At 39.1% G+C, this 24123-nt stretch overlaps 1 protein-coding gene across 1 annotated transcript in view; it reads left to right on the forward strand.

Annotated features, from left to right (window-relative positions):
* Positions 1–4308: 4308 nt before the first annotated feature.
* The window catches only part of NDUFS4 (NADH:ubiquinone oxidoreductase subunit S4), a 51200-nt gene continuing 31385 nt past the window's right edge, over positions 4309–24123 (forward strand). The window contains exon 1 of the mRNA XM_074166483.1: positions 4309–4447. Within this exon, the coding sequence (XP_074022584.1) occupies positions 4362–4447 (86 nt within the window). The 5' untranslated portion in view covers positions 4309–4361. The remainder of the gene's footprint in view (positions 4448–24123) is intronic.

Consider the following 24123-nt stretch of genomic DNA (forward strand, 5'->3'; position numbering starts at 1 on the left):
TAAAGCATGGTACGGTTTGCAAAAGATTATATAAGAGGTATAGTCTTTGTCCCACTGCAAATACTCAAAAAACCCCGCAAGCATAACTGCAGCTGGTATTTCATGAGCAAAAGAAATTATTTTGGACAGAATGGAGCCAAAAGAGACACCACTTATACCGTAAGCTCTTAAAAAGATAAAATTTGCAAACAAAAAATTAGTATTTAAAAAACTAAGTTCCAGTCCTATAAAAGTTAATTAATGTGAATCACCTAGTCCATGTTAAGCTGGCATACTTGCGTGCCTGAAGTGTCAGAATCTGGGAGTTATCCAACACTGAAATCATAGCTTCTATATGTACAAGCCACACAACCAGCAAACCAAATGGAACTTGGAATACATGCAGCTATATCCAGTATAAGCAGTTTGCTTGTACGTTATACCCCTTTTCTAGCAGTTCTTTGCTGCATTAGTGTCAAGATCTTTGAGAATGATTCTATTGTTTCCTACTTAGCTCCCCTATGCCACCCAGAAGAAAACAAACCAATTCAAAGCAACAATACATTAAGGAATAGCTCTAGAATTCTTCTTGTCGCTGCTAACTGTGGCTTATTCGAGACTGTGAAATTATTTGTACCAGAATTGATTTGCTTGGGCATGGAGTAGAGCTGTGCAACCTCAGTCTTGCAGGAAAAAAGTAAAATGTTAAATTTTCCTCTCCAATTCTCACAACGTGTGCAGTTCACATATGTGAAGAGAAAATGTGACTCTGAGTCTGCATAGTTAAGCTAATAAGCTTTCTCATAGAGTGAGACAATAGGAACTGTGAGCATACTGTACAGCACAATAAGTGCTGGCACATGAACTGTTTCAGTCTTGAGGGACAGCGTTTCACAGTATATCAGTGACAGAAGACCAGCTTGCAGCCAGAATTATGAATGAAAAGTTTAAGTCTTCATGAAAGTATGGACTTAGAACTATTCTTCTGCAGTCACCTCAAAAATTAATGCATTTAATTATTTTGGGGAATGCGGCATTTAACACTTCATTTTCTAAGACTGTTATGCACACAAATTCATTAGTTTAACCTAAGGCATGATGACTTAAAAAGGTGTTGTATTATATGCATGAATAGACTTACACAAATCTAAGCCAATCAGATAAAACAGTATACATTCAACTTAAATCTGTGTAGGAGTATCTTACAGGTCTACTTCTAAACCTGGGGAAATAGTGGGAGACAGAAAAAATAATCTCTCTCCCTTTCTCAGGCACCAGACTGCAAGGGGACTGTTGGTGCATATTAATTTCACGGTAAACTGTGTACTTGGAATTGCCACACATGCTGTCTCTGGAGAGCTATGGTTATTTGTCTTGAAATAGTCTCTCATGTGTTTGTGACTACTATACAATAATACTTCAGCAACAAATGCTATGGTTACATTTATATTAGTAAATAAACAGTCCAGGGACCCTTTTGTACCCCTGATGCAGCTCAGCTTACGTGGCACAGCTCACATCCGTGGAGCTAAACTCTTTCTCCTCTCCTCCCCTGCTCCAAAAAAACAATCCAAAACCCAGAATGGCCTCATCCACACGGCTTATTAGGAACAGTCCCAGGCCCACGCTAGTTCCCAGACTGTGCTCAGACATTGTTTGGGACGGTGCTAATTGGCCAGGACCAAAACAGTTCCAGGGACTGTGCTAGCAATTAGCAGCACGTTCACTTGTGCACATGCTCAAGCCCATCAGTCGCTGTGATCTAGCACAAGACGGCCATGACTCTGCAGTTGCCAAAAGCAGCTCCTGAATTTGGCAAACTCCTTTGACAGATTCAGTTAATAAGGTGGCAGCTCCAAATTCCAGCTGCTGTGTGCCACCTCTGTCCTTCCCCTGCCCAAAGAAGAGGTAGCAGGGAGAGCAGGAGTTCAAAGAACTGAGCCTTCACATGCTGCCCAAACCACTGGCTCCATCTCTGACAATGCAACAAGACAGCAGATACAGAGATCCTCAAAGCTGGATCTACCCAAAAGGTCTTAGGCTGAGCTAGGATGATCTGCCAGCCGATGCAAATAAGGCAAACTCAGACAACTTGCCTCAGTTTACAGTGGAGCCCTCAAGGGCTACTGGCCTCACCAAACCACTGGTGCCTTTCAACAGCTACAAAATCTTCCTCTGCTCCCGGAAGCAACAAAACATCTATCTTAGCTGAAGCACCACAAAAGGGACAATCTTAGATTAGCTGAAGTAAATCTGAGCTGGTGTGAATGCCTCCTCTAACCAACCATCACTCATGCACTGGCAAAAGATTTTGGAAGAGTGAGAGAAAAATTAATTGATTTCCTGAGATGCAGATTATTCTTACTATGTCTATCTACATGTGACTGAAGGCTCGGTGTGAGAGATAGCATGCATTATTACGCTAAAAACTGATACAGTTTGGAGAACAGTGTTTTTCAAGTCTTTCTCTCAAAATCCCTGAAGAAAAACTGCAAGTTCAAAAGTTTGGGGTATTTTTCTGTCTGCATTTAACAAAGGATATCATGTTCCCATATTAGCAATTTCAATCATCATTGCTACAAAATTACTCCTGCTGTTTTACTGTATCTGAATTTGAACATATTCACTAATGATTGAAAAAATAATTTTAACTACTCCTTTCTGTAAAACCACCACATTTGTAAATCACTGTCCTTACTGTGTCTCTGTATTACGCTGCCCAGAAAGATTTTTCACTTTTCTTCTTCTGCAGCGTTGTTGTTTTGAAAGGGAAAAACAGTATACATTTTCATTTCCTCACAATTTGGAAATATTTGAGTGGAAGAAAGCATAGAAAATTGCATGTTTGAGAGGGGAAAGTTCTAATAGGATAATTTACAATAGAAAGTATTTTGCAATCTTTGCCTAATAAAAAGACTATGAAATAATGGCTCTACGTCTGACATTTAATTAGGACTATTTAACACAAGGGTGTTGCTTGCTTGTTCTCATCGAAAATTAATGCTCTGCTGATTTGATAACTGCAGAAGACATTCACTGAAAGTTAGTTTAACTTTTCATTAGCACTATTCCTCTTGTTCCATCTTCCTTTATTTGGGGCACAAAAATGCTGAATTTACTTGCTTGTGAAAAATTTTTGTATCTGACCCTGTCAAACTGTGCTGCCAATACTGAGAACAAGGCCATTTCTCCTGGAGCAACGCAGAAACAGTTAGTCAAAGCCAACTTCTCCTCCCGTAGGAATTTCATCACTTTTTAGTTTAACAAACTTCTAAATTATTTTTTTTTTGTAAAATTGAAGCTGAAACTTTAGCTTTTTTTTTTTTTCCAAAATGTCAACAGATTTTCAATATAAAAAGAATTAGAATAATTTTAAGGATACTGCCTTCCCCCCCTCCCCCGCCTCCAAATTAGAAGTTTTGAGTCCTTCACAGTATTACAGATCCTACTGTAACACTGTGCTTTTGCACCACACATTTTTGGAAACTGTGTTGTTTGAGGTTTTGGCACTGAACATGACTGTATTTGACTCTTGATTTATAGCTGTCTTTAACCATGAATACAGCACCACAACGCTTCCATGGCATAAGTGCTGTTACTTACTTCCCTTTTACAGTTAACATACTAAAAATATGACTACCCTTTCAGAGGACAGGGGCCTTACCAGCCTTCCTTGCTTGAATATAGGAAACAATGTGGAATTAGTTTAAAAACAAAACAGAGCTTCTAAAAGTACCACGGTATGTTTGAGACATGCTTAACGTAGTCAACCAAGAATAGTGATCCATTTCAGGTAATGAAACAGAGAAATACATTAAGAAAAAAGTGTGAGAAGATGTACCAAAGCATTGATGTCTTTGCCCAGAGTGCACTGTTTCACCTGCGAAACATAATGGGAAAAGAGCAGGGCCAAACCCACTCGTTCTGCCGCTTCTGTGCTCAAGCAGGAGGGACCCCAGGCGTTGGGGACACCAGGGCTGAGAGGCCTCCCTGCCCTCCCTGGCCCGCCCGGGAGACACAAACAGGGCCCGGAGGCCTGCGCCATCTCTGCCCAGGAGGCTCGTTCTCCACCATCGAGAAGATGGCGACACGCCCGAAGCTGCCAGACGACGTTTCTGGGCCCAACGCATAGCTGGGGGAAAGGGACGCCAGCGCCCCAACCGCCGGCAAGGTCCCTCCATGAGGCAACCGGCCTGGCGATGGGGTGACGGCAAGCCCCTACCCTGTCCCTTCTCCCCTTCCCTCCCTCCATCGCACCCTGTCCGCCTCTCCACCCGCCCCGCCCGCTCCCTCTTTCCGCCCTCGCCTTCGCGTTTCCTGTCTGGGCGGAGGAGGTTTGGCCCTGCGACGCCGCCGTCTCCCAGCGAGCTGTGGCGAGCGTTATGGCGGCGGCTATCTCAATGTCAGCGGCTCTGAGGCACCTTGTCGCCAGGAGCGGCGCCGCCGCGGCCCGCCTGTCGCCGGCCAGGTAACGGGCACCGCGGGCGCTCCGCCGGCCGGCACCGCCGCAGCCTGGGGCCCACCGCTGGCGGCGGCCCGCGGGGGAGGCCGCGCTCCCGAGGAGGCTGACCCGGGCCTAGCGCTTCGCCGCGGCCGCCTCGGGCGCTAGGCCGTGGCGGGGGGCCGCGCAGGGCCCCGCCGCGAGTCGGGGGCAGCCGGGCTGCCAGCGGGCGCCCGGCCGAGGCCTTCCTCCGGGGCTGAACGCGTCTGGCCGTGCCTGTCCTTGCTGTCTTTCTCCCTGTGACCGCCGGCCCGGTGTCCTTGCGGCGCCCGGAGGTCGGGAGCTGGTCGGAACGGCTGAGGAGCCCTGCCGTTCCCGCCGTGATGGGCAGCCTTCACCTCGCTGCCAGGGACCCGAAGAGGGGGATGGCTGCTTGCACCGCCAGCACGGTCTTCCCAGAGATTTGCACCCCTTTGCCCTGTTCTGTACCCTGAAGATTTTCCTCTCCGTCCTCTCTCAAAGATACGTTATGTTTTTCAGGGGTTATATAGCTGCTCTTTCACTGATTCCTCAAAATAATGCTGAAAATTGCTTTATAATTTTTGGTGGCACATTGCTTCTTTTGCTTTGCTTCTTTAATGCAGAGACCTGTATTGAAAGTCCATTACATGACCCAACCTGTGGTTGAAGACGTCTGCATGTATTTACCTCTATGCATGTTACAGAACAGCTTTTTGTAAGACTCCCTTCTAGTCAGGAGGAAAAAAGCATTATTCGGTGCCATTAACTGTGATTTGGAGGGTTTACTTTTCCATGCTACTTAGATCTTTACATATAAACATGAGATAGTTTCAGTAATTTTTAAAATCTGTGGGGTCTTTATACACATATATTTATAAATACATATAGAAAGCTGTATATACACAATTACAGAGAGAAGAAAAGGACTACAGCCACACTACTTTTTCCCACTTTTTATGCTCTGACTGTCCTATTGGTTACTGCTGCTTCCTTCCTCTTTAAATGGCATCTGTTTTACAAAGCTGAAGATTAATCCTTAGTCTCATAAAAATGTTTTGGAATCTGTGAATATGAATTTAGGAATTCCTCTATGCTAATGCAGAAACTTACTGTTCGTCTTTGGCCGCTTGTTTCTGCGCTTCTTTTAGTCCTTTGTGGTATTGACACAACTGTTGCCTGTGCCACGTGGTAAATTGGATCAGTTAACTGATTCAGGTTAAAAATAATGTTGGTTGTTTGTTTTAAAACCAAGTTTTACAACTCTACCTTTTAAGTGGTTATTCCACATCAAATAGTAGGATGTAGCAGGGCTGGGGATGAACAACATGAAAACACGAGGTAGGGACTCTTTAAGTTGGCGTTTTTTCAAGGTAATTTCTTCTTTGAAATAGTGCCTTAGGTTCCCTCCCTGCTGCAGAGGGAGACTGAAGAATTAGTGTCCCTTAATGTTTTCAATAAGGGGGAGGCTGAAGATATTTGCCTAAGGGGTACTGGAACTTAGGCTTCACATTCCATAGGAGAGTGGCCTGATCATAAGTCTGCAGGTTTCTCAGAGAAGAGGCAAGGAAGAACCCTATGAGTCTCTTAACAAAGTTCTACACATCTTTGCGATCATTGTGTGTTGGAAGAGTGAGAATAAAATTTTCCTTGGGGCAAGGAAAAGATGTTTCAGAATAAGATTATTTTGGCAGTATGAAGGAACGGTTAAGGCTGTTGTTGATTGCATAATTTTTATAAAGTAATTAATTTTCTTGATGAAGTATACACTGAAACTTACGTCTCTCCTCAGTTACTGATTTATATGAAAAATATTGGTAAGCAACCTCTTCAGTCTCCTTGCTTGGAGGGGAGAATCAAGGTACACAATTACGGGAAAGGATTCAGGGCTCTAAATTTTAAATTCATGATGTCTCCCTGCAGCTCATAGTGAGGTAATGCACTTTCTCCCATCCACCTTTATCTAATTTTATTTTTTGCTTCTGTACTTTCTATTGCTTTTTGAAAGCAGCTGTTTGGTTTGTTTTCTTTTGTGGATACCTTTCTTACATACCATATAATCCTTTGCAGTTTACCAGAAATCTAGATGACTCCAATATCATAAATTGCAGTAGACAGGTAGATGCCTCAAATCGTGGCAGTATGTAAGTCCCATTTCTAGCTTTAGTATTTGACATCTCATTTTGTAAAAACGGGGTAGAGGAACTTTCCTACCTCATAGAATTGTGAATGGTCTTATAATACAAACCACTTTAGTTTCCAGTTATAGTGACCAGCAACTATCCATAAGCCTACTTCTTTCAGAAGCCATTGCTTTGCAGCATATCTTGCAATTGGATATATAGATCCTGCAGTACTGGTTTCCTTTCAGAAAAGTATTTTGACAGGTACCGTTTGGTGCAAGTAGCTTATTTCTTACAACTTATTAAAGTCTTTGTCTAATTTATTGTTGGAGTAATCTGCATATTTGTCAATCTGTAGAAAGAACATACTATACCAGTATGCTAGATGTGTATCCTAAAGTAAATGTAGGTGTTAGATTAGTAACAATGAAAGTTAAGTTCTTAGCAGATGACTGAAGAAGATGCTGAAATTGTCAACTGTGAGGACATTTGAATGATTCTTCTATCATTTCAGCACTATCCTTTTGTTTACTCGTATTGAGAGTAAGGTTTGGTCAAGTTTGGTACAACTTGGTTAAATTACAGTTTCACATTATTGGCTTAAATTAGGTTATGAGAGTAATAACAGCTTATTGTTGGAGCACTGTAGGATTAAAGTTAAAACCTTCAAGCAGAAGTTTTATTTGCAGTGTTTTTTTGCAGATTTTTACATAAGAAACTTCTGATAGTTCTCTAGGTTTCAGAACTTCAATTACAGAATAATATAGCTGCCCTCTGATTTTGAAAACAATTCCCAAGATCACTTTCCACTAGCCACAGGAGAGATTCTTTTCTGATTTCCATGAGTTTTATTTAGTTCTTAGAAATATTATGAAAACCTCTAAGACAAAGATTGAATTTAACAGTACATGTTTAAGCACTTCAAAATATGTGTACCCAAGCTACTTAATGATTCTGAACTGTTTACTGATAACAAAGATATAAGTGTTCAGTCCGAAGTTAATAGAACCTGCAGCAACATTCCTTATATCCTTATGAAGGTTTGTGTCCTTCGTTTAAATCACTGAAGCAGTGGTTACTGAGTGCATTGTTATTCTGTCTGGTGGCGAGCCTCATAGATCATCAGCTGATGGTTTGAGCCAATGCAGAAAGTGGAAGTGCCTCCTTTGTTTAGGTCACAGTTTTGAAGCTTTCTATGCTGTAAGATCTGTCAAGGTTACAGGAGCTTGAAATTATGTTGAATGTGGTCTTCTGAGTTCGACCTCTTCAGGAGGAAAGTTGTAGCTGGTTTATCTGTCTTACCTAATTACTTCAAATTTTACCTCTGCAGCCAAAATTTGATTAAGGGGTACAATTTAAATAGTACAGTTACTTTTCTTTAAGTTTCATGTGAATTAGAGGAAAGCAGAGGAGGGACTCTTAAATGTGATCTGAACTGGGAATCAGCTATTCCAAAACCACTTAGTATTTCAGAGAGTGACTTTATTTCACAAGGTATTGTAGTCTGGATATGAAGATACTAATTTCTGTCGCAGAAGTGGAGTATTTTGTGTGTGCAGGTATAAGACCTGACCACAAAGTCCCTATGTTTCAGATAATGGATTGTTCTTGTCACTTTTCAGTGATAGGTGATGGTTCTTCAGAATGTATTGCCTTCCTCGTATAATTATGTTGTGAAGACCCTGAGCACAATAGCAAGTGTTTTTGTAGTTCATCATGAATGGATACCTGAGGTTATGAAAGCAAAGAATTACAGACATCTGTGTAGTAGAAAGCCTGTTAGTCAATTTGTGCTATATGCCAAAGTGAATGAGGAAATCTGGTACGCCATTTAAATCTTATTCTTCAGTTATCTTATACAGAAGCACGATTCCCGTTCAGTAAAAAGAGACAAAAGCCATTTTTGTGGTAAAGGACTTAAAATGCAGAAACATGTTTCATTTTTTGTCTTGCCTTTTCAAGGTGACTAATTTACTCTTTTGTGTTATTCTTTGCTTTGTTTGGGTATTTTTTCCCCTTTTTTCAAAATAGTGTTGGCTTTTTTGTTGCATGATTGTACTAAGCCATATGTTAAAATAGGGCTTAGTAGACTTCCCAGATCTAGATCTGGGTAGACCAGAGAGCTACACAAAGATGCACAAAGCTCTTACTGTGTCTGGTTAATAGAAGCACTATTTAGCCAGTGTTAGCACTAGCCAGCGTGACATTTTTGCCAAGTTTGGAATGAGTAGCATGTTGAAGCAGTTGTCTTATCATTTCTTCCAACTGTAATGCGTGTCTGCTACTTACTCTCATACTGTGTAGGATAACCTGTGTGTGGTGTTGTCAGGTTCAGACACATCAGAAGCTTTGGTTTTCACTAACAAAATAAGTAGTCCTGCAGCACTTAACTTAATCCAATTAAGTTAATTCCAATGGCTAACTGCATCTGCAAACAGTACCTGGAATAAATTTCAAGATAAGGCTGGGGAAAAATTTATTTGAGGTCTTGCCCTTGCTATATAAGTGGTGTTTATAAATAGTTTAATTTTGGTTATTCATAGGGGAAAAAGACCTTTAAAAATATATGCTTAAATTGAATTCTAAAATTTTATCTTTAATGTCTATTTTCTTTTTATCAGAGAAAGTACAGTGAATCATAGTATCTTACAACACAATAGTACAACTGTAAACTGAAACGTGGAATAAAACTTCAGGGGGTTCCTTGGTCATAAAATTGTGGTGACGTGGATGTTAGGAACAGACTCAAGGTGAAATGTGGAGACACACGTGGACATAGTGAGGAGAGAAAAAGATGAAAAACACTGCAGCTTGTACACTTAGTGAGCCGAAGTTTAAAAACAGGACTCCAGGCAGCAGTGAGTATTCGTCTGATCTTACAGATCAGCAGTAGTTGGGAGTAGTTGTTCCATATATCTAACTGTATAATTAATTTAAAACCTATTCCCTTTGACTCTGTCCACACTGTTCAAATAATATTGTGGATAAGAGAGAGACTAGCAGCTAAATCTTGCGTATTAACCGTGACTGAAAGCACCATCAGTGGTTGTTATTTATAGTCACATGTCCTTTGATGATGATCTGGTGTCTGGCTCTTGTGAAGGAAAGCCCTCTTTCCCCTTCAGTTTTGCATGCTTTATGAGGGAGAGGAGATTTCTGACAAGTAGAATGACTTGAGTCTTTTTGCAGTATTTCACGTAGGATCTCAAAGTTGCTAATCCATCACTACTTGCTTCTGTCCTATAAGAGTTGACAGGACAACAACATACTGTCTTATTCCATGGTATGTTCCTTTACTATGAGGTCGGAGCGGCTCTGGTGAACCAGAACAGTGTTTAAGATTTCCTGCTTTTGACTTCTCTGTTTGGTATCATGGGAAGCAGGGTGTAGGAGTGCTCCCTGTTTCCTTTAAAATGGAATGAGAAAGCTTTGGAAAGCCCTCATGAAGGAACAAATATGATGATGTAATGAAACATGAGAGAAGTAAGATGTTGCTGCCAAAGTGAAGAATTCTGTCACAGATCAGAGAAATGAAAAAGTGAAAAATACCATTTATCATGGAGTTTAGCCTTCTAAAGCACAGCTTGTCACCTAGTGAGCTAAGATCAAGATTATTCTTGTTCTTAAAGTTGTATGTGATTCCCATAATGTTCAAGTACTTTCAGTATTAGTCTAGATGAGAAAGAGGGTGAATAGAAAGACATGAAAGTAAGAGGGGGAGAAGGGGAAAAGAGACTGGGAGCAAGGAAGAGATGTGTTCTGCTGGAAATGGCTGTTTTTTTAACATAATTATGGAGAAGTAAGTAGAGCAGATGTTACAAAAGCAACATGTTCCTGATCAGGCTTCTTAAATTGCTGTTCATTATTGGGCATATAACTTGGAGTCACTTAGAATCATAGAATAGTTTGGGTTGGAAGGGACCTTTAAAGGTCATCTAGTCCAACCCCCCTGCAATGAGCAGGGTCATCTTCAACTACATCAGGTTGCTCAGAGCCCCGTCCAACCTGACCTTGAATGTTTCCAGGGATGGGGCATCTACCACCTCTCTGGGAAACATGTTCCAATGTTTCACCATTCTCATTGTAAAAAATGTCTTCCTTATATCTAGTCTAAATCTACCCTTATTTCAAGTACATTTCATTCCTTCACTTTTGGAATTAGGAATCCAAAGGGGGAGGAATGACAGCCCTTTCAGTGAGAGAAAGTTTAACAGGGACAAGCAGATAGGCGTTTAAAGTATGTTTTTGTTGAAAGATAACTCGTAAGTTAGCAATATGCTTGCTTCTGCACTAGAACAGCTAAAAACTCTTCTTACCAGCTCAGTGGCAACCAATTATTGTGAGCTCAGAACTGCAGTTCTGGCGTGTCTTTAAAAAAAGTATTATTACATGCTAGAATAACTTTTTCCCTTAACCTACAGATATGAGAACCTAATAATTTTCTCTGTACTTTGAAGGTTTGAAGAGGAGTGGAGATAGGAATAAAAACCCCAAACCCAAAGCCTTGGAGGGTAGAGGTGAAGTTTGTTGGCGGTAGTATTCTGTAATACTTTCCTTCAGGGACTAAACAATTTAAAATAGGTTCTGACACTGCATTTGAAAGTGACACTTACTTTGTTTTCAAAATAAAACCCCAAACTTCTTTTTTTTTAATGGAAAATCTTTCCTGTTACTATATCTTTATACCAAATATTTGGTATCTTGAAGTTTGAGAGAAATGTATTTGTAGAACTTCTAACAGAAGTAACATTTTTTTCAGCAAATAAATAAATTGATAGAAAGATTATTAAATGCCATATGGATACATGAAGAAGGGGAATCTGAATGCCAGCTGTCAATAAATAGAATTTCAAATCTATGTTAACAAAATAATAAAATTTGCTTTACTTCTGGTGGTTTAATATATACTGTTCAGCAGGTTTAACTTATACTGGAAAAATACTAGTTTTGGGGTTACAAAAATGACCTTGATGTTGCCTTAATGTAGTTTTGAGCATTATGACTCAATTAACCTTGTAATTCCATTATACATCTCAACTTGATGCAGTGTTTATATATGATCGGAAAGCCCAGAAGACAGAGGGTTGGACTGTGTATCTGACTGATAGGAACTGTCACTTTCAAAGCTGTTCTTCACTAAAAGAGGCACTATCAAAACGCACCAGTGAGATTGAGAAGTTACAAAACACCACATCACTTGAGAATTTAATTGATACTCTCTACCTCAATAAAATGCTTTTGCCTTTCACTCACAACTAGATTCGGGCAAAATCAGTGTCTGATACTTCTTTTTTCTGGGAGGAAATAAATGCAAATCAAGTCAACAGTAGCAAATATCAGACCAATGTATAGCTCCCAGTGTATTAGACCACTGTAGTCAGTCTTCCCTGTGGAACTGTGGGAAATCTCACCTATTGTTAAGCACATGTTGGTGAATAGTGAGGATGGAAACACTAATTACAGTTAATATGGTTGATGTTTTTAATTAACCTGCTTTCTAAATTCTGAATATTGCTTTTGTGGACATCTTTGTATAACTTATTCTATGGACAAATCGGCTACTTAGTACGGTAATAATTTCTCATCATCCCCAATCTCTTGACTGTTTCTGTCAATTTTTTATTTTTATTTTTTTAAAGGAATTTGTCAACTTTAAGCATGTTTGAAAACAGTGTTAAACATAAGGCAAATTTTTGGAGATAAAAAAGTATCACTATTGAGTTCTCTCTGGGACTAACAGTCTTGATCATGGTTACGATGTTTTATGTGATTCTTTGTGATGCAGGTAAATAGCTCTTCTTAAACATGCGCATCTTTGGTTCTTTGAGAGCGAACTATGTCTGTTTGCTTATTTTTTTTGTTATCATAGGACCTGAAATTAATTTTTTAGTATTTTGAGAAAAACTAGGAACAAAAGATACCTCACCCCACTAGGCAGCTACTGATTTTTCTATTGTTGGCCAAATTGTCTCTCAAAGATGAAATTGTCTGTTGTAAGAGACTGAAATGTTGAGAGGCTTACATAGTTAGCAGGGAAGCTTGAACCCACTCACAAATAGTTTTAAAAAAAACCCAAGTTTAAGAAAAAGTCTTCTTTTATACTAATAGTTTCAGTAAATTTGTAAAATCCTTAAGAGCTTATTGTGTAATATGTTTTATCCATGTACGTATTTTAGTTCTCAGGACAATACAGTGGATTTTGATAAGCCTTTGAAATTATTTTGTAAGAATTTGATTCTGAGTATGTTACAAAGTATACCTCCAAACTGCCTTAAGATCAAATCCTTTATTGTTTCTAATAAAAGATATTGTTAAACTAGCAGAAGGCAAGCTGAACAGTTAACGTTACCTTTTTTATAATGCATAGTTTCCTATTTCCTAAGAAATGAATGGCATATCTCTGTCTAAGTTTCAAAGCGCAGTTGTTCCCTCCTGGCTGTATCAGTATGTTTAGGTACTATTTTGTTAACAAGCCCCTTTCTAGCTGCAGTAATTTCTGTCTGTCTTAATCTTCCCTTGACCTGTGACTGATGCTGAGGAAGTAAATTAACTTTTGACTCAACTAGGCAGACTGTAGGCAGCTCCAGAATGTGTGTGGGCAAACAGTTCTTGCAGCTGCTTATTCTTGGAGTGTTAACACTCCAAGAACACTTCATAAACAGCTTCTATTCATTTATTTTGTAAAAATCAGATTTGATGTATTTTACATAAAATATTTGAAGACCTGTCTTGTATGAATGTATACACTTTAGGTAAATAATTCTCCTAATGTTGTCATTTGCTATCAGTATAATGAAGTAATGTTCTACTCACTATTAGTGATGCCATTTGTATTGAAGTCCTAACTATAATTTTGTTGCAGAGGATAACTTTTTTTTTTTTTCATTTTTTCTATATATTTCATTAGTTTTAAGTAGAGAATTTTATGGGTATTGCATCTGATGTCAATAATGTTCAGAACTACCATCTTTCATTATACAACTAGAGACATATTTGGTGGTTTACTACTTTCAGTAGAACCACTGTATTTTAAAGGAAAGAAAAAAATGCAGAGCTCTTCACGCAGTAGCTTTGACTGTTCTGTCATGTATTCAAGGAGCATTTGTATGTGCTGTGTAAGTTATCTGAAGGGAAACTCTGCAGCAGTGATGTTTTGTCACATGCCAGTGTTGATTGTGCCTACCAGAGAAAGAGACAAATAATCTGAATGTTGTTGTCTGAACTGGAATTCAAGAATAAGGTTTGCATTTGAAGCACCAGTTTTGCCTTAGGGGTTTATTCCACTTTAGAAAAGAGTAAGCAATAGCAAGGCTAGCAGTCTCCTTTCAGAGAAAGAATAGCTGCTCAGATAGTAAGAATATGAAAAAAGACTCAGTGTTTGAGTACAAGGGAATGCACAAATAAGGTACCTGATGAGGTTGTTTTTATTCTCAAAGGTGAGTTCTCCAAAAATGTTTGTAAGGTGTGTTTACATTAATAAACAGATAAATGGAAATAAATTGAAGTAGGATAATTGTGGAACAACAAGGCACTCAAGCTTTGTTTTGAAGGAGACTTCGCTTAAGTACCTTGGCACTTTCCTTATATTACTCTTGTAACACACAATACTTTATCCTTCATCAATTTCAAGAATTGTTTTCCCAAGACTGCAGATGCTGCTACAGTACTCTCTAGAAGAAAGGACTTTCTTTTTTTTTCTAAACTAGTGCCATGTAATTGCTACTTGCACTTGCATGTAGAGTAGCAGTTTTGATGTGATAATTTTTGTATAACTTCTGTTGGAGACACATGCATAGGTTGCTTACATTGCAGCTAACCATTTGTTTTAAACTAAAGACAGATGTGTATTGTAGAAGCTAATTAATCGCACTGGGAACCACAACAAAAAACCTGTGTGGTTAGTATCTTTTAAAAAGAGGTAAGATTTTAAATTGGTTGTTGTAGAGAGACTACATAAAATTTAAGTCTTGTGCTTTGGTTGCAAAGTAATGAGGCTGAAAAACAAGTACAAATATATTGCATACACTAGAAAAAGATTAATTTCATAGGAATTAGTGACTAGCAAAGTGTCAGGAAGCAGCAAGGGCTGGCTGCTTCTGAAGGTAAGGCAGGCTGGAAGCTGAAGGTGATTCCAGCAATGACATTGCCCTTACTGACCAGGGGACAGTCCCACAGCATCTGTACTTGTGGAGACCTGGGTGCTGGTAATAGGGTCCGTTAGCAGTCCCAGACACAGCAAAGTCATGAGCCAGGTCCGGGGACCATCCAGGGAGTCCAGTCAGGAGCAAAAGGATCCGGAGATAGGTATGGAGACAAGCTGCAACGTGTGTCTGAAGTCCATCCAGGCAGCATTGTCTGAACAGGACTGGAGTCATACTGCAGCTTGGGCGAGGGGTCTGGCCAGGCTTGGAGCCAGAGCCAGTGCTGGAGGTAGGTACACTTAATGATGTCTCTCAGGCAAGGGCTGAAGACCCAGAACTGAGCTTAAATGGAGCTTCAGGGCCACAGGCAGGGGGTGTTGATGAAGGCTCTGGGTGAGGCTGGTCACAACCATTAAGACCTGTTCCATGCCCTTAGAGTCCTGGTGCATGCTCTGAACAGTTCGTCCTCAGACTCTTATTATTAGAGGACAAGCTGACTTGAAAACTCCAGTTATATTCTGGCATGTAAGATGGCGCCATTGGTGTATCTTCTTTGCATGTAACTCAGTGGGCAAAGATTTATTGAAATATCACGGAGGTTGATCCACTCAGATGTGTGTGCAAAGGAAGTTGGAAATCTGTCAACAAAGGAATGATGTGCACAGGTAGAAGAATTAACAAATAGGTTGTGTTGTGATTAAGTGTGGTGTGATACAGCAGAGAGTAGCTAAGGTACCTGATAGCTACAGAATGGCAACAGTTCAAAGAGAAGTGGAGGACAAAAGCTTGATGTCAGGAAGGAAATTGACGAGTAAGGTGGCTGAGACAAGGCTAGATTTACAAAGCAAGGGTGAAATAAATTCATACACAATAATACTAGCTAGATTATCCCATTCTCGTCTAGAATGAGAGCATACAGATCTGAAAAGTGACCTGCTTCTGTGTGTTGCATTCCATTTGCGAGGCATTTGGCTGTCTGTAAGTGGCTTTTACAAAGTACTACAAACATAAATGAATAGCTCTTAAATACATTTTTTCATAGCTGTGCAACAACTGAGGCTTACTAGCCCAATCGCTTCATTGACTTTCATGAACCATTATAAACCAAGATGTAGTTTTCCAGTAACACTTTAAAGTGTTCCTTTTTGTACATAGGTTAGTTCAGTAGTTTATAGTTCAAATGTTTGAGGGCAATAAATAAGAAAGAAGTTGCCTTTTTATATGCCATATTTACAGACCCTGCCATTACTTAGCTTATTGGAATAAGTATTACTTAAGCATCTGAGTGCACTCAAATAGAAAGGCTAAATCAAGAGGAAAGGATAGGGATGAAATACAGCACCGTACTATGCCATAAACCATTTTGCAAACACAGAAGCATCTTTACTCATTTTTTGTTTGATTTTACATGATTCAAAGGCTCTTGTTCAAAATGCACAAACTTTCCTAAGACAGAGGTGGGTTGTGGAACATTAGTTTCATTCCTCAGAGTTTTGGAATTAAACCCTTTGACTTTTGTTGTTCTTACTATAAAGAGAGCACAGTTTTTAGTTACTGTCTAGTTGTATGAATTCCTGAATGTGCATGTGTGGGGAGAAGTTTGACATTTAGAAAGCACAAACAGAGCAAATATGTCACCTGTATATTTTCTCTTTACTCCCTACATAACTTTCCCTTTTCCTTTCTATTAGATATTGTGATATCCCGTTGATAGTTGATACAGGCTCTGCAGTATTTCTAGTATTATTTGGCTTTTGGCTGAGTTGCCTACAAGAGGTTTCCACTGGTCTGTGGCAAACCTGCTGTTCTCAGATTGTGATTTGAGGTTAATTTCTAAGATTAGGTCTTCCGGTTTGGAGAGTAGTAATGAAATTGCTGATCAGCAGCTGTACAGGTGGCAGTAGTTCAGAGCTCCTGTCACCTGACAGCAATTGGAGGTTTTATAAATTATGTATTCTATTGCTGTAAAAGTAGTATACCAGATCTCCTTTCATCATGAGTTTTATGATTTCTACTAAAAAAACTTTAAATAAATTTGGGTCATTTTATTCTTAACATGCTAAACCCATCTCTTGGAAGTGTTTCTGGTCTATTTGCTGCAGTCTTGGAGAGGCCACTGGCATACTTTGAGCTACGTGCATATGGGGGTCTAGAAATGCTGGCATGACTTTGTTCAGAAGTTTAGTTGCAAATATTACTGAGTTTATGTCCAGGCAGTTCAGGAAACAGTCTGGTACCAGCCTGGGATTTGCAGAGAACCGTTGCAGGATGTACAGCCCTCACTTAGTGTGCTGACTTGAGCCCAAGCTAGCTCTGGATTTTTGCCTGAACTATACCTCAGCTCAAGCTGTTTACATTGTGTGTGTGCTTGTGTCATGCATCCACCTACCTAATTAATGCTCCTGCAAAGCATAGCCCTCAGAAGCATGGTGGAGACACCTGTGTAGCTCTGCCAGGAGTAAGCTGAGCATGGCTGTGCTTACTGCCTGGCCATTACGGAGTCTCCTGAAGGGTTATGCTGGTCTTTGTTGTGTGCCTGGTGGTGTCAGCTCAATTAGCTGGCTAGAGAGCAGCTCAAATGGGCCCTGCTTGAGGCAGGGGCAGTGCAGGCTTGGCACTAGGTCAGAGCTAATCTGCTTCATTCCTTGTTGACCCTGAGAAAGCTGTTTAAATATGGGAAACTGATGGTGGCCAACTCAGGCCATCTCTTGACAGATCTGACTTTTGTCTTGGGACTTAACAGGAGTTCCAGGAGTGGCTGTAGTGCTCTGGCTCTACAGCAGTTCTGGAAGGTCTATGGCCCTGTTTGCGTAGTGCTGTGGTTCAGCTGATACCTTGGTTGTCTGTAGATACATCAGTAGCATTTCCCTATCTGTGGGATAATTAAAGTAGAACCAAAAAAAACATAACATTTGACTGTTTTATACTAAATAAAGTACTTACTACTTGAAAATTCAACTCATTTAATATTTCTAGAGACAGGTGAACTTAACATTTAGCTTTGAAGATGCACACTAAGTTACAAGCCACAAGTCAAACACTTAAAGTTATTTTTGTGTTTATTCAGTATGTTTATATGACCGTTTCTTCTTTTCATAATGCAGATTTGCCTAACAGAAAAGCACAGTCAGTTCCTGTCCTGTTTTCCAAACACACACCTGGAAAATATGTATCTACATTTTGCATATGAACTTTTTAGCAAGCAGAAGTAATGTTTATATATTTCTTAGAGTCATACAGTGATTTGGGTTGGAAGGGACCTTAATGATCATCTAGTTCCAACCCCCCTGCCATGGACAGGGACACCTCCCAATTAGACCAGGTTGCTCAAAGCCCTGGCCTTGAACACTTCCAGGGATGGGGCATCCACAACTTCTCTGGACAACCTGTTCCAGTGTCTCACCACCCTCATAGTGAAAAATTTCTTCCTGATACCTAATCTAAATCTACCCTCTTTCAGTTTGAAGCCATTACCCTCATCCTGTGACTACATGCCCTTGTAAAAACTCTCCAGCTTTCTTGTAGGCCCCCTTCAGATACTGGAAGGCTGCTGTAAGGTCTCCCTGGAGCCTTCTCTTCTCCAGGCTAAACAACTCCAACTCTCTCAGCCTGTCCCCATAGGAGAGGTGCTTCAGCTCTCTGATCAGCTATGTGGCCCTCCTTTGGACCCGCTCCAAGAGGTCCTTCTTATGTTGGGGGCCTCAGAGCTGCACACAGTACTCCAGGTTGGGTCTCATGAGAGCCAAGTAGGGGGATGGAGTCACCTCCCTCGACCTGCTGACTACACTTCTTTTGATGCAGCCCAGGATGCAGTTGTCTTCCTGGGCTGCCAGCACACATTGCTGGCTCATGTTGAGCTTCTCATCCACCAGCACCCCAAAGTCCTTCTCCTCAGGGCTGTTCTCAATCCATTCCCCTCCCAGCCTGTATTTGTGCTTGGGATTGCCCCAACACGCGTGCAGGATCTTGCGCTTGGTCTTGTTGAACTTAATGAGGTTTGCATGTTTCTATTTCAGTTCTGATCTTTATTGCCACTTAATACAAAAATTTAAGTAGTTTAGATTAAATAAATTTATATTCCTTTCATCCATTCAGAAACATAATTTACTGTGTTTATAAGTTAACAACATGTTGTAGGCAAAGGAAAAATTACGATGTGCCAATATTGTCTGAGAATGTAACTACTTATAATTGGAGAACTTGCTTTTCCTTCAGACCCCAGTTACTCATGCAGTTCATACTACAAAATAGAACTACATGGTCTCCACAAGCAGTGTTTGGCATTATATTCCATATTTTGTTTATGTTGGGATGTAATAAGAATAGTAAACTGTATCCTGGTAAAAATAAAATACTATTGACTCTGTTAAGTCTCTATCACTTTAATGGTAATTATGAATCTAATATCAAGGAAATATTATCCCACTCTATTAAAGTTCATCTCTCACAAGCTCAGCTTCATAAGCTGTCTTTATAGAAATAGATTATATTGGAGCTGAATACTGTGATCTGTGGTGTACTTGGCATCGTATAACAGGCCATCATTAATGTCTATTTTATATGAGAGAACACTATACTGATTTGTTTATAGTCTACTTAATTGCGGTGTGTGACTAGGTTGAATACTGTAGAAGTTCTGAGCTGGCAGTGTTTCCATGTTCTTTTTGTTCAGAATTTAATGTCTTTATGGTGGCTGTACACCGTGAAGCTTACATTATTCCTGATAAATGCCATAATATTAAAAAAGTTGGTTTTCTAAGAATAATTATCTGTTCGATGGATTGAATGGTTCGTCACGATTTCTGTTTCTGCTTATATGTGTATTCACACCTTCTGCTGCAATAGTCATTCAGTATCAGAACACCTAAAACACCATTTAGACTTACTTCTTAATGATTGCCTTTATTTTTCATGAGGTTTTCTTCAAGAGTTTTTCTTCAAGACTTTGTTTCATCTTTATGTTTTTATCTGATTACCTGTGCTGTGGTCTGGTTTTCTTTAGCATATCTCCAATAGTTGACCAAAAGGGGGTGCTAATAGATCAAACAGATGTGTTGCATAAAGAGGCTAAGGAGCCTTTTTTTTTTGTGCAATGAATTAAATCTCAGCTACTAAATTAGGTCAGGTAAATGCAAGTTTTCACATCTGGGTGTTGTGTACCATGCCAGTCACAGCATTGCTCTTCGTGGAAAGCAAATTCATGCCTTGCAAACATGGCTGCTCCTCACCTCCCACTAGGCTTCTGGGGGATTCTTCTTCATGACATTTCCAGAGGCTCTGTGTCAGGCATTGTTTTCACTTTTCCATTTATGTAGTTAAAAATAAAAAGCGTAAGTTATTCAGCAGATACTCAAGAAGTTCAAATTTGTTGAATTTTAGAGATTGAATACAGATATCCAGAACTACCAAGATAGTGTTCAAGTCAGATGCCTTAATGTCCTTCATCCTGATATCACAAAAGACTTTCGCAGTCCTATTTTTTTTTTTACTATTTCGTTTCCGTAGTTCAATGGAACTGGTTAATGGCATCAACAGAGCTAGGGCCTGTAATGTAAAAAGGGAAGAGGAGACAAAAGTATGTCCACTGAAACAAGGAACTCTGCTACATGAGCAGTCGAGAGACCTGATACTGGTGTGAGTATAGCAGTGAAGACTGGAGAACTTAACAATGGCTTCTCAGTGGACTCCTCCATTTGTGTAGCAGAGGTGTGGAACCCATTTGTGACTTTACTGGAACAGCAGATGAAGGTGGAAGGGGAGTATGTGCTTCTCATGGAAGACACGTTGTTAGGTGATCACAGCATTTGTTTTTCCAGGATACACAATACCTATAGAAATTTTTGCACTTCACAAATTCACATTTTCACTAGTAGTCATTATGAATTTATTCCATATTACTGAGCTAATGTAAGAGTATTTTTGCAAGTAATTAATAGGAAAGCCATGTAGTGTAATCTTTGCCAAATTTCTGCTCTTGTCTCTTTATACAGTATAGAAGATATTTAGATTTACTGTGAGACTCTAAAATAATAAATTGTAGCCACAACCCAGTCCAGATACAATGTTTAGGTCTATAATGCTTTTCTAAGGAACTGTGCACTGTGAAAGAAGAAGTGACCTTAACCTTTTTTAAATTCTTAACCATGAAATACAGAAATATCATTAGTGTATTGTTTTATAGTAGATATTAGAATTCATGCTAAGGCTGGACAGTGATCAGATTGATGGTAAAGACAAAGTTGTATTATACAAAGTTACATTTTAAATGAACTGTAGAAATTAGTATAATGAAATTATAATAAATGATAGAAATGATTAAATGATGATAGTGTAAAGTGATGATACAGGATCATATAGATCAAGTTTAAAGAATTTAAATGCCCAACACAATGGCACGGGTTGGGGAAAAAAATAACACTTTCATAATTGCAAAGCCAAGAAGTGACAATTTGAGTGGTGGGCTCTGTAGCTAAAGGAGCTGCTATATGTTTGTGCCAAGTTATCCATGTTTGTGGAAATACAAAGACCCCTTCGTATTCGTGTGACAGACTAGCATGTAAAGAACAAAGAATCTTCCATTAGGAGAGTTACTTGGAGATCTGAGAGGGGTAATATACTTGGGATGAAGGATGCCAGATGCATCTGAAGGAAGTGGCCTGGAAAGACAGACTTCAGCAAGAGGAAAATTTTGCTGTTGAGTCCCTGTAGACTAAGTGTGGCATCGTCACCAGCCGTACAGCCAGACCTTGATGAAAGAAAAACTTCTTAGGGACTAGCAGACCTTGTGAAAGGTTGGTTATAATCCAAGAAGCTGCATATTGGATTTGCCACATACTTTCCCACAGTATCCCACATTAGTGTATCTGCAAGATCATAAAGAATATGGGTGACTTTTATTAATAAACCTTAATTTTACTTTTCTCTACATAATTTTGAAGGGGTTTTGTTTTAAAAGGCTAGCTATTCTAATAGACTCAGGCTTTTACATTTAAAACCTTGTGTTTTCATCACTAGGGAGTTCACCATAAGAAAAATGTTTAGACAAATCGACAATGGAGCTGTGGCCAGCTTGGAGCCTCATCACACTTCGTTTATTAGATAGTAACTGTGAAGAAAGTTTGTCTGATCTGTGTTTTGAATGGGACATTAATGAGATAAGAAGATAGCAGGGTTTATTGTTGCTAACTCTTTTGTGTAAAGCATTCAGTATAGTTTCTGAACTTTAGAATTATATTACTGGTCTATTTATTATTATTTAAAATGTTCTGTGTACAATAATTTTAAATCAGAGTTTGATTAGCCTTAGAACAGGGTAAGAAATGGAACTTCCTGCTTTTAAGGCCTCATCCTGAGATGTTTCAACAGGAAAAAAAAATGCATAAGCAGTCAGAAAGAGGCAAGCCAGGATAATGTGGAGCCATATTGCTTACAAAGAGAAAGGAGGAAAGCAGATTTCCTTTCCAGAGGTCAGTTGTAGAAGAAAGGAGGAGAATCTTGTGAGAATGGAACTTTTAAAAGTTTGGTTTGGAACTTTAAAAGTATGTTTTATACTTCTGCAAGTTTTTCTATCACAAAAGCTACCTAAAGGTCAAGGTGGACGTGGGCAGAGGCAAGTATTAATTGGGAATTTTGTGAGCATTACTTTACTGTTGAAGACAGAATAAAAGGTTTAAATTTCCAAAATGAGCAATCATCTGAGTAAAAACAATGTCAAAGGACGTAATGCTGAGTGGAAATCATTTTGGAAGGGCATGGCATTTATACTCTTCAAAGCTGATTAATGCTTTTCCAATTTAAAAAAAAAAAAAACAAACAAACTACAAAACACAACAGAAACCCCCCAATCAAGTTCAAACTGAATTGTGCTAAATTTTGTTCCAAATTGCATTTGTATTACAAGAAAAGTGTGATTCTGATCAGCCTTATTACTTATATCCTCACATACTCAAATCTTTACATATTCATCAGACCTCTCCACAGAAGAAGGTTGAGATAAATTCTTGATTCATAGTTTAGATTATTTTCTATCTAGAATGAACTAATATTATTGCATAATCCCATGTTCTTCATTGGCCATATATTAAGTAGTGTAGGGAATGCTGTATCACATGAAGTTCTAGAACACCTGCAGAATACTATTTGGACACTAAAATTCCTGGAGTGGGAGAGAAATTAATTTTCTATTATAATGTTTTTGCTTGTTTAAGGTTGGAAATTGTTTGGTTCAGCTACTTGCCACTGGAATTCAAGTGTAATGCTGCTGTTCTGAAGGCTTTTAGGATAACTTCTCTCTTGGTGTAGTTTTGAATAAGGACCATCTAAGAGCCGTTTCTTGTAGCATAATGCAGTATCTGTCTATTCTGTTTTTATGACATACTGTTTTACATGTATGAATTAAAAAATTATAGTAAAACTTCATCTTGTTCTTCAAACTACCCTTCCAGACAGATTTTGTCATTTTAAGTAGGAATAGATGTGTCTGTGTCACAGAGTTGGGCGATTCTGTAAACTTTGTGCTTGGAGTTTGTTTTCCATGATGTGGAGATTTTTTAAAGTTGTTATTGGCAAATGGAAGGTAATTTCATAGAACGTAATTTGTGTTAGGAGTATATATTTGTGGGAATCTGCATTTGAAATACTACTGAACTGAACTTTGTTCCAGTTGCTTAGTTTTATAAGATTCTTGTGGCTTTCTTTATAGTCACTAATTTCAAATTCCTTCCTAGTGTAGGGTTTACCTCCTAAAAACTTTACCATTCTAATACTGTCTGAGAATTGAACGCTTGCTTAGTTAATGTGTTAAATCCAGTGCAGCTAGATTTATTAAATTATCAAGTTCATATCTTCAAATGCATTCTCACCAGAATTGACAAAATTAGGGACGGATTTAAGATTTGAAGAAATGGCAGATGCATGGGTTTAGGAGACTGTTCTCCCAGTTAGGTCTTCAGTGTTTCCATGGCTTAGTAGAGAGAGTGTGGTGGAAGATGTGCTGTTTTAATTGTACAGGTTTTGAATGATTGTGTGTGAGTTATCTGGTCTGGAGACACCTTTCATGTTATTGACTATTTAATAGTTGTAGTTTATGTGGGGAAGGTTTAGTTTGGATAGTATGTCAGATTTTCTGAAAGTCCTGGAATTTGGCTTTAAAAGCTGTCATGTTTTTAAAGGCATTTATGGATGGTTTCCCCCAAAATTAAGTAAATACTACCAGTAGCATTAAATTACTAGAAGTATGGTTGTAAGTATCCCATAGGCAAAATCTCAAAGTTCATTTGCATCTGCAAGCATGTCTGGCTTCCCAAATTAGGTAATCTTCTGAATCACAGTTGAAACGAAAGTGGCTTAGTCCCTCTTACTGTTCAGTTCTCTATATTCTTGCATTTTTGTGCCTCATTTGTTTAAAATGACCTTAATTAAA

This window comes from Numenius arquata, chromosome Z, assembly GCF_964106895.1.
Source record: "Numenius arquata chromosome Z, bNumArq3.hap1.1, whole genome shotgun sequence".
Taxonomy (NCBI): Eukaryota; Metazoa; Chordata; class Aves; order Charadriiformes; family Scolopacidae; genus Numenius; species Numenius arquata.